The sequence below is a fragment of the Nicotiana tabacum genome, chromosome 18, assembly GCF_000715075.1.
Source record: "Nicotiana tabacum cultivar K326 chromosome 18, ASM71507v2, whole genome shotgun sequence".
Lineage (NCBI taxonomy): Eukaryota > Viridiplantae > Streptophyta > Magnoliopsida > Solanales > Solanaceae > Nicotiana > Nicotiana tabacum.
In genome coordinates this window covers 87108123-87127800 of record NC_134097.1, presented here as the reverse complement: position 1 = coordinate 87127800, position 19678 = coordinate 87108123, and the positions used below count along the sequence as shown (strand labels likewise).

Sequence of the window (19678 nt, the reverse complement as noted above, 5' to 3'; positions counted from 1 at the left end):
CATAATATTATTATCGACTTACGTGTATGGTTGAATTTGGTTAACGGATGATTCAGAGTCAAATTGGAAGAAGGAATTTTGTTTAGGAAGTTAAAATGGTGAGAATTTGACCGGAATTGGACTTTTGAGTAAATGGATCCGAAATGGATTTTGGGTGATCTCAACAGCTTCGTATGGTGATTTTGGACTTAGGCATGCGTCCGGATTCGGATTTGGAGGTCCGTAGGGTAATTTGAGGCATTTTTAGTGAAAGTTGGAAAAGTTGAAGTTTGGAAAGTGGATAAGTTTGACCCATAGTTGACTTTTGTGATTTCGGGGTGAGAATGTAATTCCGAGAGTTGGAGAACCTCCGTTATGTCATTTTGGACTTGTCTGCAAAATTTGGCGTCATTTCGGGTTTATTTGATAGGTTTCGGCACAAGGTTTTGAAGTTGGAAGATTTGGAAGTTCATAATTCGATTCATGGTGTGATTCGTCGTTTCAACGATGTTTGATATGATTAGAGACCTCGAGCGAGTCCGTGTTAGGTTATATGATTTGTGTGTGTGGTTAGACGGGGTCCCGGGGGACTCGAGTGTGTTTCGGGTGTGTCTCGGATCATTTTGGGCTACTTTGGATGCTGATTATCTGATACCTGGTGTTGTTCTTCGCATTCGCGAGGAGCCTCTCGCGTTCGCGAAGAAGAATTTGGCTTCTGGAACTTTGTTATTCGCGTTCGCGAAGAGACTCTCGCATTCGCGAAGAGACTCTCGCGTTCGCGAAGAAGGAAATCTCAGTTGCACAGGTCTGACTTCGGAGGCTCATATCTCACAATCTATAAGGAATTTGGAGATGATCCAAAAATAAAAGTTGTAGCCTTTGTGTCTAGTTTTCAGAAATTTAAATTAATTGGCATTTAGATTTGTGTACAAAAAGTTATGGTGGTTACACTACAGGCTGTGCGGAGAGAGTTCGAAAATCTCTGCTGCATAGGGTTGACTTTGGAAGCTTATATCTCACAATATATAATAATTCACGAAATGATCAACCTATGAAACTATAGCCCTTGGGGTCTAGTTTTTCGAACATCAAACCATTTGTCATTTGAGGTTATGTGCAAAAAATTATGGCCATTATACTAAAGGTTGTATGGAATGAGTTTGAAAATCGCCGACGAGGAATTTACTCATCGCGAACGCGAAGAGCAACCCCTGGGTAGGCAGAATATATTCCCAAATCGAGGGTTAGACCATTTTATTTATATCTTGACTTATGGAGCTCGGTTTTGAGCAATTCTTTGAGGATTTTTCACACAAATCGATTGGGTAAGTGTTCTTCATCTAGAATCTAACATATTTCATGATTTTATCTTTATTTTCATCATTTAATTTGTGTTTTGGGTTGGGAAAAATGTTGAATTTTGAAGAAAATTCCCAAAATGAAAAATCATGATTTGAGGGATCAAATGGTATCGGAATTTGATCAATTTTGTATGGTTGAACTTGTATCGGAATGGGTATTCGGTTTTTGTAAAATTTGTCAAATTTGTCCGGTTCCGAGGCGCGGGCCCGGGGGTTGACTTTTGGACCGATTTTTGGATTTTGTTAAAGATTGAGACTTTATGATCCGGAATAGTTTATTATGTGTTTTATTTGTGCTTTGAAGTTAATTTGGTTAGATTTGAGCCATCCGGAGGTCTTTTCACCCGAGAAGTGCATTTTAGAGTATCGATTTGTCGTCTTCGAGGTAAGTATCTTGCCTAACCTTGTGTGTGGGACTTCCCCTTAGGATTTGGGTCTACTATGTTGATTGTAGTTCGTGTACGCGAGGCGACGAGTGCATGCTCAGATTTATTTGTGAAAAAATTGGCCTTTTAGAGTTCTTAGGTCCTTATATTCATTGTGTATGAATGTGTACTTGATGCGCTTGAGTTTTCTACTTACTAGTTTTACCTCTACATGCTCTAATTGGAATTAATTGCTTATGATTCATTCTTATTGCCTATTTGACTCTTATTTTGGTTAACCGGAGATTTTACCTCTTCTATTGTCATGCTATCTTTCATAACTGCTCGTCTTTATTGGAAATCATTATTTTCTCCCCTGTAATTATTTAGTCTTAATTGAGGTTATGATTATCTTCCCGCTGCTCATCCTTAATTGAAATTGTTGTACATTCTTCGTAAATTGCCCAACCTTAAAAGAAGTTTAGATATCCTATATTTAGTTGACATTTCCTTATTTGGAATTATTTTATTCGTATTAGCATCATTGTTGTTGAATTACATATTGTGGGATCATTGCTTCATATTGTTTTCTCCTTTGTTGAGTTGTTCTTATTACGCTTAGTATTCTCTATTGTGGTTATTCCTTGTGAGCTAGCTTTAACGTATCCTTGTGATCGAAAGTTCTTAAGTTGATTTACTTGTCGTGTTCTTGTATATATTGTCATTATTGCTGTTGTACTTGTTGTGGTGGTGCACAAAGTTTCTGTCGTGCGGTTGTTGGTATTGTGATGCACGAGGTTTCTGTCGTGCGGTTGTTGTTATGGGGTAGTACGAGGTTTTTGCCGTGCTATTGCTACTATTGATATATTGCACATGTGGCGTGACAAGACGGGGTATGTATATATATGATTATATGTGGGTTGCGCATGTGGCGAGACAATATGGGAACATTATGATGCACGTGTGGCGAAACAAGGCGGGCACTTATTATGTTATTATTTTCACACGTGGCGAGACAAGGTGGGCCATGTCAGGGATTGTTTGTGATGATTTGTGATGGCCTGGGGGCATTCTTGTTGTTTGATATTGTATTGTGGTACGCTTACCTGTATGAGCTTTATCTCATGGAAGTTGTGAGGAAACATCTTATGTGCTGTATGTTCTTTTCCTTATGCTTATTAGCTGGTAGAAACTATGTTCAAGCACTTGCACAAGCATATACGTTGTTGAACACTCCTATTGGATGTGAAGTCCTCGTGATTTTGCTGAGTATAGATGCATACCCTTGTTTACTTGTTATATATGTGAGAGTGGCTCTAGTTAGCAAGTGAGTTGTCAGTATGACCATGAGGTGTGATGGGGGCATAGGATGCCAAGAGTTAGATTTCAGATACTAAGACCCGTGAGTTGTAATTTGTCCTAGATTTAGTACTTCGTGGAAATTGTTGGATAAGACCTGATGTGAACACTGTCGTAGGATCTGAGTTATTGCTTACCTTTACTGTATTGTGAATTTAGGATTTGGGTTTGTGTTTTCGCTCGCTCTTCTATGTCATTATTTTGGTATTTCTGTTGTTACTTGTTGTTTTCTTCCCTTATTATGATTGTAGTATTGTTAGCCATTTCGTGTAGTCTTTATATATACATCATGTTCCGTTGTTCCTATATTTTTATAGTTTATTGGACCGATAGGTGTCTTGACTATTCCTCGTCACTAGTCCACCGAGGTTAGTCTTGATACTTACTGGGTACTGCTGTGGTGTGATCATGCTACTCTTCTACACATTTTTGTTATGCAGATCCATGTATCGATCATTAGTAGCTGGGCGGATCATTGTTGAGGAGACTCAAAGTAAACTTATTTCGGAGTCACTTTCTTACTTGTATTCAACTGTTTTCACTCTTTTCTGAACAGCTATATTTAGAAGTGATAGCTAACTCTGTAGAGCTTATGACTTGTACTACCGGATTTTGGGAATTATAAATTTTGTAGAGATTTCTGCTTCAAGACTATTAAATTTCATTTCTTATTGTGGTATTTAAGTATGAATTAGGCTTACCTAGTCCCTAAGACTGGGTGCCATCACGATACCTAAACGGAGGGAAAGTTTGTCGTGACAAAACTTCCTCAAATTTTGTATATTGTTCCATCTATGTATTTTCGACGAATCGCAACAATACTTACTGGAAAAAAATCTTTTTTTTTTGCCTATGTTTTTTTAATGTTGTATATCCTTGGTACTTTCGTTTGGCTATTTTTGGTAGCATGACTAAAATGGCTAGTTATTGGTGAATAATGTCTTTTTTGGTATTTTTCCCTTTAAAGTTAGCCATTTTTCTTAAATCAGATTACCAGTTTGGATACTCTCTCCATCTCAATTTATATTATGGTGTTTGACTAACAGCTTGTTTGGATGCTTGTTACCTATTGTGTTGTATCGTATTGTTTCTTTAAATACGATATTTGTTTTGGTTGTTACTTAAATTTTATTGTATTGTATCGTTAAATCCGTCGTTACGTAACGACAAAATGTGCCACTTTATGTAACGATCGATTTGATATAGTTGCGTCATTATCTTGTCTTTTTCTCTCATCTCACCCTTCATTATTATTTAAAAAATTTATTTTATCATTTACCCTACCTTTTTATATAATAAATTTACCTCATATTATAAGTTTTTTAATAATATTACAAGTTTATTCTTTATATTGCCAGTGCGTGATATCATGAAACAACAACAAATGACACAATCTATCCAAACATTATATTCATCAAACAATACAATACAATATGATATATTATGAAACGATGTGTAACATCCAAACAAGCTATAAATACAAATTTAAAAAATATATATTAGTAATTTATGATCTTAAATAAGTCATACATATTTATGCGTCTATAAATTATCTCATTAAGAATAAAATAAATTTTAAAATTAAATTAAACATAAAAATATATTATTTTTCTTGAAACATAATAAAAAATAGTATCAAATAAATTAATTTCTTGAAACATAATAAAAAATAGTATCATATAAATTGAGAAGGAGGAAGTATTAGTTTTAAATTTTAATCTTCGAATCAAATTATCTTTTTCGAACTCCCTACAAAATGGCCAACTTCTAGATGTAAGACTATAAAAATAAGATTATTTGCATCATCCAACTTCTTATCTGTCGGGTTCGAAGTGAATCTAATTTTAAGTTTAGAAAAAATAATGTGAAAAATACCCTTTTACTTTATGGAGTATCTTAATTTTTCTGCTTTCTATACGTTGGTTATATCTTTGTTGTTAGCAAATCATTTTATATCTCTCTTTGACTCTAATTGAACTCTAACCTAATGTATAATAAATTGTAATTTTTAACCATAACCTAAAGTAGGAGAAAAACTTGTAATCTTTTTCTGGAAGTATTTTGCACATGAAATTTACACAAATTTATGTTAAAATTAATGTAAATACGAAACGATATGCTAAGAGCAAGTACACATGATCATAATATAATTTAAAGTAAAATTTAAAAACTTCTGCTACAGTCGATTGGTAAATACTAATTTCGGGCAAAAATGTCCCACTCCAAATAAAATATAAGTAATGATCAGTTATAAGAATATTAAGTTGTCTAAAAATATACTCGTATTTGGTGGATAAGTTAAGTTAAACACCCAAATAACCAAAGAAAAACACCACACATAACTAAAAACCTGATTCGTACGGATCTTCCTCTTTGTTGAGCGCACCATTGAGATTTGAGAAGAAACAGAATCAGCAGTCGGAAAATCGGAGCAGCGCTTCACATTCAATATCAGGTTTATTTTCGATTGTAATTTCACTTTCTGTTTTCTTTTTCTTTCTTCCGAACATAAATTCATTTGCTTTGTTATTCCCGTCTTCTAGAACTACTTGGTGAAAAGACGAGATTTTTATCATCTGGGCGTGATGAATTTAGCTGAAATTGAATTGGGATTTCTGTAAAATTTTATGGGGTTAGAGTTATTTGTGGATTTATGGGCGATTTGGTGGTTTATGTTTGGTTGATCAGAAATTCTAGGAAAACTTTTTCCAAGAAAAACAATTTTCATACAGTAATGGTATCATCGCCTAGATGAGTTTATATGAAATAATATGGCCAGTGAGGATTCCAAATAGCTGGCCCCAACTTGTTTGGGAATGAGGATCAGTTGTTGTAGTAGTAGTAGTAATGGTATTATCCCTATTTTTGACTCTCATGGCAGTGCTAGCTATAGCCATGGAGCAAATTTTGATGTTATATGAGCACACGTAATATATATATATATATATATATATATATATATATATATATATATATATATATAACCTAGGCCAACAAGGGAACAACAATTTTATAGGAAACTATTTAAAAATTGTATAATCTCGTGAAATATTCAGTGAAATATTATTTAGCCTCTTTACAACAATGCCAATTGGTGATGAGGCCTACACCGTAGCGCTTTGGTGACTGCACTGAAGCACAAAAATATGACACCATAAAGGGTGGTCTTGAATTTTTGTCCTCCCGCTTGCCCGAGGGGCAAACCTTTTATCCATGCTTGCCCCATTGGCAAACCTTTGAGGTCAAAATTCGAACCTTTTAAAGTTGAAGGTTTTTCCATGGGGCAAGCAGGGTCAAAAGCTCAAGACCACCAACTTCCAAGGCCATTCTTGTAAATCACCTCTGAAGCACTGCTTAAGTGAGGCCAAGCATTCAGCCTATTTTGCAGCTAGTTTCAGAGCTTTAGTGCGCCTTGGACGAGCCTTTAACAACACCGTTCCTAACTTTGATCTTTAGAATGCGTTTGATTCACGAGTTGTCACTTTCGGGGGACCCAAAAGTGTTAAGTATGGATTCCTTATTGTAGTCCTCCAACTTTTTAGTGCAATCTACCCATTTTCTAGACACATCAAGTTGCTACTTTTACAGGATCCCTGAAGCTCAAGACCTGTCCAAAGTATCTTCACACTGTGTTTTAAGGAAAAATAAGAAACACAGCTAGTAAGTCTTAAATGCAAATGGTCCATAGTTGATCAACTGCAGTCAACGAGCATATGAGTACATTATATGACCAACTGGGAACCTTGTTTTTCATCTGTATAAGTATCCTAAAATATTTAAGTGACAGGCCAAACAGTGTCAACGAAGTCCTTTAGGGACAGCCTAGGGGATATCAAGGAAGCCTGAGATTCATAAAGTCTTAATGCATACATATCGTAGAGGAGCAGTTGTAGCTTCTTCTTATTGGAGATCAAAGTCATAAAGGTTGCTTACATGGATTGGTTGTCGCACAGATAGCAAGAACCAGCAATTTTTAGCATGTTAGCCACAGTAAAAATGGGCATTTTCTATTTATTTTTTATATTGGCATATTATTGGCATACATACTTTTGGAAATGTGTAACATCTTAATACCTTCTGATGGTCACCAGCCATAACTATCTGGAGATATCTTTTGACAGGGGTAAAATTACTATCGACATGATATGCAGTTCATCATGGTTGAACTGTTCCTTGTTATGGATATACTTAGCCACAAGGCAAGAAAACAGCCTCCATGACATTGAGAAATAGAGTACCCATAATGCGACTCTCTAGTGTATTGAAGAAAAAGGAAAGAAAAAAAAAAGGAAATACAACAAACATGAAAACAGCAAAGGCCATTCCTGAATCAAGATGGATAATTTGCCACTAATGCAAACCCGAGGAATAGAAAAGGGGTGAAAACCTATTACTTGCTAGGTCTATGTACAATAATGAACATAAAGCTCCAAGTACGAACAACAAAAGAAAAATGCTCCTTTGTTGTCCAAGTTCAAGTGCTGTTATTTTGATAGCTGAAGGTTAGAAATTTCAATTAGCGATCTATTTGTTCAAGGGATGACAGGGTGGGAACCCTCTGTTGCCATATTTGTGTGACGTTCTCTTCTATAAATTTGAATTGTCATCACATTGAATAAGTTTACAGTCTAATGTTTCATGGTACATTTTAGACTATCAACTATTGTTTCATGGTAAATCTCCACAGTGGTTGGAGTCACTGGAAACTTTCTGGAAAACAAAAGTATGTCCAAAGGAAGTTCTTTCTATTTACGAGAATTTTTGAAACTGGCATTTTAACTGAATTTCTCACTTTACTGACGTGTATTTCTTGATTCCTCCGAATCTTTGTTTCTAAGATGGTTTCTCATATGGAAAGACCTTCTACCTTAATTTGCCGTAAATTGGTTATGTTCCTGATGCCTCTCAGTTGGAGCCACCAATACCTGAATTTTCTCAATAGCTGCCAGGACTAAAAGATAATCCAGGCTTTCTACTCTGCTTCAACTGTATTTATTTAGTTAAGTTTTCTATAATCTTATGGGACCCGGTGCTCGGTTTCCTCTTGTGGCAATAGTTGTATCTGAAGAACATCCATCGAAATGCATGTTTTGGGGGCGTACATGTCAGGCCATTCAGTCACTCTGTTCCCTTGAATCCTTAATAGGCTTTACATGTGCCGCAAAGTTTTTTTTTCCTTGCTATCCCACATAACATGTATGCTGCATTACACTCTCGCCGAGAGTCTGATGACTGCGTTGATGGCTTTGTCGTCTACGCTTTTGACCTTGTTTGCTTTAGATTGTACATTAAGAGTTTATTTGATTGACTTCTTAACATTTTAGTTGTTGGGCTGTTGATCAATAGTTTCCTAGTTTATTATATGTATTAAAGACTTTTGTCTCCTCTAGTACTCACGTCAAAGCAACGCACTGCTGCAGATCCAATGAAACAAATCGTGAAGATCTTGACGCTATTGCTTGGAGTAGCTGCCATTTGGATAGGCTTGTTGCAGACATCAACAATTCCAGAGAGTTACACTTGGCTGGTGAGCTCTTATTGACCATCTCTTTTGTTACCTTTGGCAATGGCAGTTGGTTAAAGTTTCTTATTTTTCAGTGATTCTTAGTTTCTTGCTATTGTCGTCGCAGTTGCCTCTATACCTCATTATGTCGCTTGGTTGCTATGGTCTTTTCATGGTAGGCATTGGTCTAATGACATTTCCCACATGTCCTCAAGAGGCTCTTTTCTTACAGCAGGTACAGTTGCACTTTTTTTTGTTTAAGAAAATATTGCCTACTATTTTGCCAGCTGAGGGGGCGATTGGTAGCCAAGATAGTGCTGGGAAAACAAGGGCTTATGGTTGTGAATAAAAGGATTAAATAATTGGAAAATTGGTTAGGATGATGGGGTCTTCATGAAACATAACGAAAAGTATATCTCGTCATGTTCATTTGTTGTTTTTATTTTGTAGGATATTCTTGAAGCCAAGGAATTCCTGAAGAAAAAAGGAGTAGACGTTGGTTCTGATTGAATCTTGTTTAAATCTCAATCACAGTTGTTTACTTGTTTAACATATGGAAAAACACATTCAGTGAAGATGAAAAATTAGAGCATGGATAGTTGCTGGATTTCAGTAGCATTCTTCAGGTAGGAATATAACAGTCCTGATCTTCTGATGCCCCATTCATGCCAGTGCAGCTGACTAGGACATGTTTTCTTATAATATTCTTTTTGAGTTCTGTGTCGAGATTGAACAACATGATGGAGTACTTTCTCAGCCGCTAAGGCCTTCATTTTTTTTTTTTTTTGGGTGGGGGGGGGGGGGGGTTGGGGTTTTATTCCCAATTAGTTAGAAATAACACAATCTCTAACTGTCTTCAATTTCCCAAAGCTTCCCACTAAACTGACCTTCCTTGTATTAACTAAAATGTGTTTCACTACTGAATGTTATTAGATATCAGTATCTTCTGAAACAAAAATCAAGTTAATAGCATTGATCAATAAAGGCAGGAGCTGATCTACTACAAGCAAATTAAGCTCCAGTAGTGCTCAATGCCATATTTGATGCATGATGCCATGGGGTAATTTTCAATTGTATTATGGCTCTAAAGACAACGTCATCTATACTAAGTCAGTTGAGCTCTTTCTTCTCCTGAACCAGCTGTGATCTTTCCTTCTGGCAATAATAAAAGGGTAAATAATTTGAATAACAAAGTAGCCCAAAAAAAGAAAAAAAAGAAAAGGATAATAGCTTTTGCTGCCAATCCCTTGTGTTTTCTACAGGTTAATTTCATAAAATGGCTATCCCACTAAATTATAACATTTATTTTCAGTAACATCACATAAATGGTTGGATTCTCGTTACATGCAGGAATATTTGAATTTGATGCAATGAATGAAACACCATCTGTTGTGGACGTAGAACTCTTTTATCTTTAAATATTTGTATTTTGATGACCCTTTTAGTTAAGATACATTTCTTGGCCATGTCGAAACCCTGTTTGTCTAAACTAATGTAACAGATTTCTGTGATGTTTGAGTTCATCTTCAAAGAAAGTGGTCTAAGGCATGCGGGTGGAAACTGCACTACAAAGGGGGGCTACATTGTCAAACACTATTTGTCTAAAGATGAAGAAGTTAGCAGGGAAGAAGGTAGACAATTCATTTCTGCAGTTACAAAGGGTAGCAATATTATAGTTTGCACTTTGCACACAAATAGCTAAAGAGTATTGGTTATTGAATAAAAAAAAGGATTATAATATTAGGACACACAATTAGAAAAGGCCTTTGACTTTTGAGTCTTTTCAGTTGAGAATTTACTATGAACTAACTTTTGAATATTTAAGAATTAAAAAAAAAAATTAGGCAATTATGGCTCAAACTTGGAAAAGTTATTAAAGACTTGCGCCTCAAATGAATATCTAGAAAGTTGGGACTTAGGCTTAGACGAACGCCCGAAAACTTGGGACCTACGCCCCATCATGCTTGCGTTGCGCTCCTAATGTGTCTCGCCCCTGAGGTCCTGACCTCTCTCAAAAATACCTTTTAAGTTATAATACATTGGAAAAAAAATGTATTATTAATGCGGGGATTAATAGCTTGTTTGGCCAAACTTCTAAAATCAGCTTATTTTTCAAAGAATTTTTGGTGAGAAGCAGTTTGTGTTTGACTAATTAATTTGAAAAACACTAACTAGTGATTGACCAAGCTTTTGAAAACTGTTTCTAAGTGTATTTTTCTCAAAAATATTTTTTGAGAGAAGCTATTTTTTCTGCTTCTCAAAAATTACTTCTGCTTCTCCTCAAAAACACTTTTTTCCTTCTAAAAGCTTGGCCAAACACCTTAATTTTTTTAGCCAAAAGCACTTTTGACAAAAAAATAACACTTTTGGCCCAAAATAAAATTTGGCCAAACAGGCTATAAACAATTTAAAGACAAATATAAATAAGTAGAAGTATAACAATGCATTAGTATTGCTCCTCCGACATCAATGTAATAGGCATGCTTGTCATCATAGTCCACATGTAATCAGATACTGATGTGGTTCTAATTAATGATATCAAACATAATAATTCCTTCGTTATTAAAGAAAAATAATATTAGAACTCACGCGATGGGCGGATAATTTGACATATTAATCTTATAAAATTATGATCAATATATTATATTATTTTAATAAATATTAGTTATATTTTATTATTTAATATAGTGCACAGAAATATAATAAAATCTATACAAACTCAAAGGATACACATCATATAGTAACAAATAAATTATTTATTCCTTATTTATTCTTTTTGTCAAATTAGCAAGTAGTTAATACTATATATTTACTAATGTGACTTTTTTATTAACTTGTCAATTGACTTAATATTTTGATACTACTTCTCTTTTAAAACATTGCCCCTCCTATTAATATATGGTTTGTTTGCTGGTGAGGGCATTTAAGTGAAAGTAAAAAAATATACAATGCTAACCTACTACACTCTTTTAATATAACATAGATATATATTTTCTTACTCTTGAAATAAAATTATTTTTTTAAACTTATGTTATACTGTTCAAAATTCTTCAATTAACTAAATTTATTGATAATATTTTGAATGTTATTTGTTTATATTTTATTTTAATCAATTCAAAATATAAATATCATAAAATTATCTTTATCCCCCTCTTTTCATACATTCTTTTCTACTGTAATATTTGATTAGTTTTCTAATTTTGTAGTTTACTAAAAATTTAAATAATGTAATATGTTTTACTAAATTATAATTTTGAATTCATCAAAAGTACAAAGAGATAAGCATTTTATTATTTTTATAAAAAAACTACTAATATTTTAATAATTATTAATTTGTGTTGTATATATAAATGTTTATCTTATATATAATATCATAATAGTATCTTTATATTTTTTTATTATGAAATTATGAGTTCTATCTATTAACTAAATTTCCTAAATGAGAAATTTAATTAGTATATATATTTTACGCTGCGCTTGGATATTTGTTTTTTAGTATTCTTCATTTATAACTATTTGTTTATTATGATTTTAGTTATGTATATATTTACGACTTTTCTCATCATAATTCTAAATATAAGTGTTGTATTTTTATATTTTTCCACAAATTTATATTTTTTTTGTTCCTTTCTTATCTAATTGTATTATCAGTTACTTAATATTTTTAAATTGTCATATGAACTATTAATAAATTACCTGCTTAATATAATACAATGAATATAATTTTTTATTACTTTTAAAATTGAACTTGACTTTATCCTGTATGACTTTTTCATAGTTATTTCGATATTTAAATTTATCAATAATATTTTGAGTATTATTTATTTACTTAATTTTATCAAATAAATTAATGTGAAGATAGAACCATATTATATCTATTATCCTTTTTATGCATTAATTTTTGTTCTACAATATTTTGATTTTTTGTTATGTTTATCTATAATACGAATATTATTGTATTATTTTTCTAAATGTATGGTGTTGGTTCAAAGGTTAAACAAAAAAGTTCTTTTAATACATGTCATAAGCCTTAGACTTTTATTCTTTTGCTCAGAATTATTTTTGAGTATTATTTTGATAGTTTATACTATTTCTTAAGTTAATTTATAGTATAATTAGCCTCACACTATCTCTATTTTCCTCTCTTTATATATTATTGTGTATTTTATGATATTGTAGTTTGCTTTTTCAGATAGTATTTTACTATAGTGATATATTTTAATTTAAAATTTAAGGACTAATACTTGAAGTATATGCATGATTTGTAGATCTAATTCAGCTGCTCCTTCAATTTTCTATCAAGCTCTAACTTTTTTCTATCACATACACACAACCATCTCGTCTGATTTTCTATCCATTTCTTTGAAAGTCATTAATCTAAAAGTTGTGTTTTAATGAGGTATTGTTTATTATTGAGTTACTTTCCTCGTTCTTTTTGTTTCTATTGAGACTTTGTACATATAGTGTTTGAGCTGTGGGCCATATGTTGTGGTGATATTCATATTGTTGTTTTGGAAAGGTTATGACCTATGAGCACTTGTGGTACGAGTTGATATGTCATGCTATTATGATGTTAGCACATGTGGATTTGTTGTGTGAATTGATTATTGTTATGCGAAGCATAAGGGTGGCATCTGACTGTTGTTGATTGTGCGGGGTGATAGAGGTGGCTACTATGTTATTGTTTGGGCGGAGCAATAAGGGTGGCTATTATGCGGAGTGATACAGGTGGCTATCAGAGTTATACGAGTGGCTAATGATATCATCAGGGCGGAGTGATACAGATGGCTATCAGAGTGATAAGAGGGGCTATTGTGTAAATGTCTAGGCGGAGCAATAAAGATGGCTATTATAATGTTATCAATATGGAGAGATAAAGGTGGCTATTGAGGGATGATATGGGATGTCCTAGGGGAATTATGTTGATGATATTCATGTAATGGTGTATTTTTTCTTGTGTATGTCATGCACCTTATGTGACTTGTTGTGTTGATTTCAATGAGCTACTCGATGTCTTTAATATTAATTATTGACTTGGACTGTGATAGTACACTCGCAGCAGCATATACCATATCATGCCACTTATACCAGTTCAAGAGTGTGAAGCTTGACATCTATTGATCATGTCCATGTATTCTTGTACTATCTGCTTTCATTGTGTGAGCCTATGACAGATTGTGATATTAAGCCCATTACCACGCAGGGCGAATTGTGATATTAAGCCCATTACCACGCATGGGAATTATGTTGATGATATTCATGTAATGGTGTATTTTTTCTTGTGTATGTCATGCACCTTATGTGACTTGTTGTGTTGATTTCAATGAGCTACTCGATGTCTTTAATATTAATTATTGACTTGGACTGTGATAGTACACTCGCACAAGCATATACCATAGCATGCCACTTATACTAGCTCAGGAGTATGTAACTTTATATATATGGATCATGTCCATGTATTCTTGTACTATCTGCTTTCATTGTGTGAGCCTATGACAGATTGTGATATTAAGCCCATTACCACGCAGGGCGAATTGTGATATTAATCTCGTTATCACGTTGGACGAATTGTGATATTGAGCACGTGACCATGCCAGGTGGATTGAGATATTGACATGTAAGTTGTCCGTGCGATCATGATTAATAATGTCGGCACAAGGTGCCATGAGCATATGATCTTTGGTTTGAGACTCGTCACTTGAGTTGATGAGATGAGACATCTCGGAGTAATTCTGTTGTGAAACATGTGTTAGAACAGCTTGAGTATTCAGTTGTCATTGTTATTCCTTAATTGGTTTCATTGGTATTTAATGGTGTTTTGATTACTTTATAGTTTTTATCACATGTTTATCCCTTGTTGTCATTTATTGATTCTTGCTTCCTTTACTAGCTTTATACTTATAAACTACACAGGTTTTAAAACTAGTAGGTGTCTTGACTTGTACCTTGTCACTACTCCACCGAGGTTAGTCTTGATACTTCTTGGGTACCGATCGCGGTGTATTTATACTACACTTCTACATATTTTTGTGCGGATCCAGGTATTGGAAACGTTGGACTCAAGTAGAGTTAGCTTCTTGATCACGAGGATTCAAGGTAGAGCTGCTTGGTCATTGCAGTCCCTAAGAGACCTTTCCTTTTTTATTATACTGTTAAATCATAATCTGAAGTATTGTATTTTGAGTTATTCCTATGTATTCATTTAGAGTTCGTGACTCTGTATTACCTAGTCTTGGGAGGCTGTAGTGATTATTGCCACGTAGGCTTATTTCACATTTATATCGGTATTTATATAATCTCTGTTTTAAAATATCATTGTTAAACTAGCTTAATTATTTCAAGTAATCAGCTTACCTAGTCTTAGAGACTAGGTGCCATCACGACACATGAGGTGGGATTTTGGATCTTGATAAGTTCGTATCAAAGCTCTAGGTTCATAAGTTCTATGAGTCACGAGCAAGTTTAGTAGAGTCTTAAGGATCGATATGGAGACATCTGTACATATCTTCGAGAGGCTTCAGAACTATTAGGAAAATTTCACTTATTTCACTCTTTGTCGTGCAGATTTGTTAATTTTGAAGTTTGAGCCTTTGTATCTCTATTCTCTAAAAAATGGCGAGGATGCGCGCTATCAAATCAGCCTAGCAGATACCCTTACCCCTGCTAGAGCCATGAGAGGCCGGGGCTGAGGTAGAGGCCAAGGAGGGGCACGTGCCGCAGCTAGAGCACCTTCCAGAGCAGCAGTTGAAGAGCCTCCAAAATTGTTATAAATCATAACTATAATTGTTATAATAGTTAGTTTGATGTAATAATTGTTGTCACACCTCCTTTTTCCGCGCCCGATGGGCGCAGGGGAGCTTTTTCCAATTAAAGGACAATCGAAACGGGATTTATTTATTTATTTCAGAGTCGCCACTTGGGAGATTTAGGGTGTCCCAAGTCACCAATTTTAATCCCGAATCGAGGAAAAGAATGACTCCATATTATAGTCTGCGTACCAGAAATCTGGATAAGGAATTCTGTTAACCCGGGAGAAGGTGTTAGGCATTCCCGAGTTCCATGGTTCTAGCACGGTCGCTCAACTGTTATATTTGGCTTATTTATCTGATTTTTAATACAATATGAACTTATGTGCAAATTTATCTTTTAACCGCTTTACTATTATTGTTTTTTTAAAAGAAATGTGAACATCATTTAAAACACGTCTTTGGACTACGTCACATGAAATGCACCCATAATCCGGAACACATTTTATTTGATGTTTTGGGATCGGATTTGGGTCGCATGAAATGCACACCCGAGCTTAAGAAAGTAAATTATTAAACACGCGCCTAAAGAGACTATCGCGTTATTATTTTGGGAAGACCACGAAATTCACTAAGCGGCCCTCCTGAATTCTAAGTAATTTAAAACAAGTATTTACTGAGGGCCCCGCAATTTGTATTTTTATTCGGCGAGGCTCATCTCATTCTTATTTTTAAAAGAATTTGCAACGTCATGGAAATACATCTCGGCCACGCCACAATCAATGCGCCCGTGACTATAGACACATTTCGACTCCGTTGAGATTTGGATTTGGGTCACATAAATGTGCACCCGAGTTTAGGGAGATTAAATTATTAAAGACGCGCCTAAAGCGACTAGCGTATTTATTTTGGGTAAGACCGTGAAATTTTACTAAACGGTCCATCCCGAAGTCCAAATAATTTTTAAAGCAAATATTTTACTGAGGGCCCCGCAATTTGTATTTTTATTTGGCGAGGCTCGTCTCGTTCTTATTTTTTAATGAATTTGCAACGTCATGGACATGCATCTCGAACCACGTCACAATCAATGTACCCGTGATTAGAAACACATTTCGACTCCGTTGAGAATTGGATTTGGGTCACATAAATGCGCACCCGGGTTTAAGGAGGTAAGATTTATTAAGGCGCGTCCTAAAGAGTCTAACGTATTGTTATTTTTAGGAGGGTTGTGAGATTTGCTAAACAACCCGTCCTGGAACCTAAATGCTTCGATAATATACATTTAAACGAGGGCCCCGCATCTGCGCGTTTTGTTTATTTTCATCGAGGCTCATCTCGTTCTTATTTTTTAAAAGGATATCCTATAACGACTACGTTTCTTGTCGTGTTTGTCTTTATCAATTGAAGACAATAGATAGTCCTAATTAATTAAATGCTTGCAAGTTGTTTGTAATGACATTCAGAAAAGCAAAAAAAAATCAGAAATGAGGCTGCATATACAGTCAGCCGAACAAATAATCATGGGCCCAAATCCAGCCCATGCGTGATAGGCCAGACCTGGGCCTCTGCTTGTTCGATGCAGGCCTACTTGGTTTGCTTCGATTTGGGCTCGACCTTCATGAGGTTGAGGCCCTGAACTGGTTCTTTGTTCTATAAATGAGTTTATCAATTTATATGTGACAATTTGACAAAAGAGGAAAGTACTTTAATTAAAGTGGATAGTTTCCCTATTTGACCTACGTTAGAGAATATACTACATCATCAGACTAAGTTTAAAATACAACTTATTGCAATGAGAATATTTTCACCTAACAGCATACATATATGACTAACATTCACTTACCTACATTGATATACTAAGCATGTAGGCTACTTCTATTATCCAAACGAAAATGTAACTACTATATACTACATGACATTTAATACAACAGTCCATATGTATATAAAAACAATCTGCAGGTCCTCTCTTTTGCATTCATGTTCAAACTTTCGAAGTTACATTGGTAGTGTAATTGTGTACCTGGTATAGAGGACAAAGAAGAAAGGAATGATCAGCTGGGCAGTATGCAGTAAACACAGCAACAACAGGTACCCAGCAACAACACAGCAACAAAAATCAACCAACAATGATGAAGCTCCCGAGTAGTCGAGCAACAAACAACAATCCCAGAAACAGAGTAATGAACCAGCAGAAACAGCAGAGTATTCAATGTAAACACCCCAGCAGTTCAACAATCACAAGCAGCTCAAACAGGCAACCAACAGCAATTGGCCAAGACAGCTAAACCAACATAAACTCTTATGTAATTTTCAGACAGTGTTTGGTTACAATATTCTGAGACTTTATCTTTCTTGTTTTTCTTCTCTGAAGACTAAAAATGTCCAGCCTTAAGACTAAAAATTCCACTTTGTTTTCTCTTTTTCTGAAGACTAAAAGTTCAGCCTAAGACTCAAAAAACTCCCCCCTCTTTTAAGTTCTTAAATGGCCTATTTATAAGCCAAATGTCCAAGTGCAGCTAGGCTGTCTGTCCTGGCAATTGGCAGAATGCCCATACTCTTTAAAGCCCATGCCTAAGCATCTTTTGGTGCCAACCCCTTTATTCCCCACGCCTATTTTTTGTTTAATCAAGAGTTATGGGCATCATTTTATTATTCATTTTAAGCCCCATACTCTTGTGTCTTGTTCCCCATTGGTATTAGTTTAATCTTAAATTAGTACCCTACTTGTCAGCTCATTTAAACTAATCTTTCTGTCCTTTTTAACACCCCAGAATACCCCTGCTTAACCTTGATTATTACTGCCCTGCCTATTGCAGCATCAGGGCAGTTTTGAACTGATGAAAGTTCAAATTCAAGGCTGCCTGGGCTGAACCTTTTCAGTCATTTTTACAATGCAAATAAACCATTTTAAACAATGCTGGGGCATTCCGTTAGTGGCAACGTTCAATTAGTCATGCGACATTATTAGTTCGTTTGATTCATTAGTTATAGAAAACTAATCGACGACATTTATCGAGTTGACTATACTAATTATAACAGGTAATAATCAGTCGTTCAAATAAACAACACATACGGGGACCTAAAGGGCTTCGGACAACTTGGTCAGTCACTAAGAACCTATATAAGTTATTCATGCGACGACTATATTAATCGGACATGCTTATCATAGGATGCATTCAAATCATACACAAAAACCATCGACCAAATAAAAGGTCTTTACAGAGATGAAAGAAATCCGAATGAAAAATAACAACATAACAAACAAACACAACGAAATATGCTGACAACTTAATTAGAACTAAAACGAAAGAAAGGAAAACTTACCCAAAAAGGTTTGAAATCAAACGACCCAAATTCTGATTCAACTTCGAACTCTTGAGGCTGAACAAACTTTAATCAGGGTGTTCTCACATGAGAACACCTTGATTAAGGTCTTTTAGACCTCAAACCCTTGTCCAGACCGGCCGGATTCCCCAGGTGCATGTGTTCTAAGGTCTGGATTTCCAGATCTGATTTTTAGGAAGTTGTGGGTAGATTCGGACCAAACCTAGCTTGGTTTGGTCACGAGGAAGGTCAGGGGAATGTCTGGTATGAAGATGGGGTGGTTTGGCATAGGTCCGGGTTCGACTCAAATCTTCAAACGAAGATTCGAGACGAGGGAAGGTGATTCGAGGCAAGAGGGTAACAAATCCATGTTCAGGAGAGTGAGGGGGTCTTAGGGTGTTCAGGAGGTGGTCACCGACGTTCGTGCCGCCGGCTTTAATGGCGAGGGAGACGAGGGCGGCTAGGGTTTCTAATGGGAGGTCCGGGTTCGACTTGGGGACGAAGGGGTGGGGTGTTGGTATAGGGGGCGTGGGTGTAAGGGAAGGTTTATATATGGTCTATGGGATTGGATCTGAGCCGTTAGATCAGATGATCTCAACGGCTTGGATCTGAGGGTGAGAACTGAGACGGGGTCGTTTGGTAGTTAAACGGGGTCGTTTGGTTTAAGTGAGGGGTTGGGTCAGATTTGGGTCGGGTTTGAACCTGGGTTATTGAAAGTGATCCTGGACCGTTGGATTGGATTGATTGGAACGGCTCAGATCAAACGCCTTTATACGGCGTCGTTTGGGAGGTTTGCCTGAGGCCTGGTTCGGACTGGGTCTGAATGCTGGTTTTGGGCCCTTTTTTTGTTTCAATTTCTGGGCCCAAACCGATTTTAATCCCTTTTTTTTGTTTTCTAATTTTATTTTCTTTTAAAAAAAAAAAATAACAAATAATAAAAATAATGAAATTAAAACTAAATAACAAGGCAATAAAATATTTAAGTAAATAGACCTAGAACGAACGATGCACATATATATGTTTTGAATTTTCTTTTAATGA

General features: G+C 35.3%; 1 protein-coding gene across 1 annotated transcript; it reads left to right on the top strand.

Annotated features, from left to right (window-relative positions):
- Positions 1 to 5352: 5352 nt before the first annotated feature.
- On the top strand, positions 5353 to 9303 carry LOC107811827 (dolichol-phosphate mannose synthase subunit 3). The gene is made up of 4 exons (XM_016636822.2): positions 5353 to 5519; positions 8485 to 8591; positions 8695 to 8802; positions 9018 to 9303. Exons 2-4 carry the CDS (start codon positions 8490 to 8492, stop codon positions 9075 to 9077), a joined length of 270 nt encoding a protein of 89 aa, XP_016492308.1. The 5' UTR covers positions 5353 to 5519; positions 8485 to 8489; the 3' UTR covers positions 9078 to 9303.
- Positions 9304 to 19678: the final 10375 nt, after the last annotated feature.

What these genes read in the sequence shown, in the direction of transcription:
- LOC107811827 (XM_016636822.2), top strand. Translation starts at nt 8,490, where the DNA reads ATGAAACAAATCGTGAAGATCTTGACGCTATTGCTTGGAGTAGCTGCC. An exon ending in CAGAGAGTTACACTTGGCTG is followed by an intron (nt 8,592 to 8,694) that starts GTGAGCTCTTAT and finishes TTGTCGTCGCAG; the next exon opens with TTGCCTCTATACCTCATTAT. An exon ending in AGGCTCTTTTCTTACAGCAG is followed by an intron (nt 8,803 to 9,017) that starts GTACAGTTGCAC and finishes TTTATTTTGTAG; the next exon opens with GATATTCTTGAAGCCAAGGA.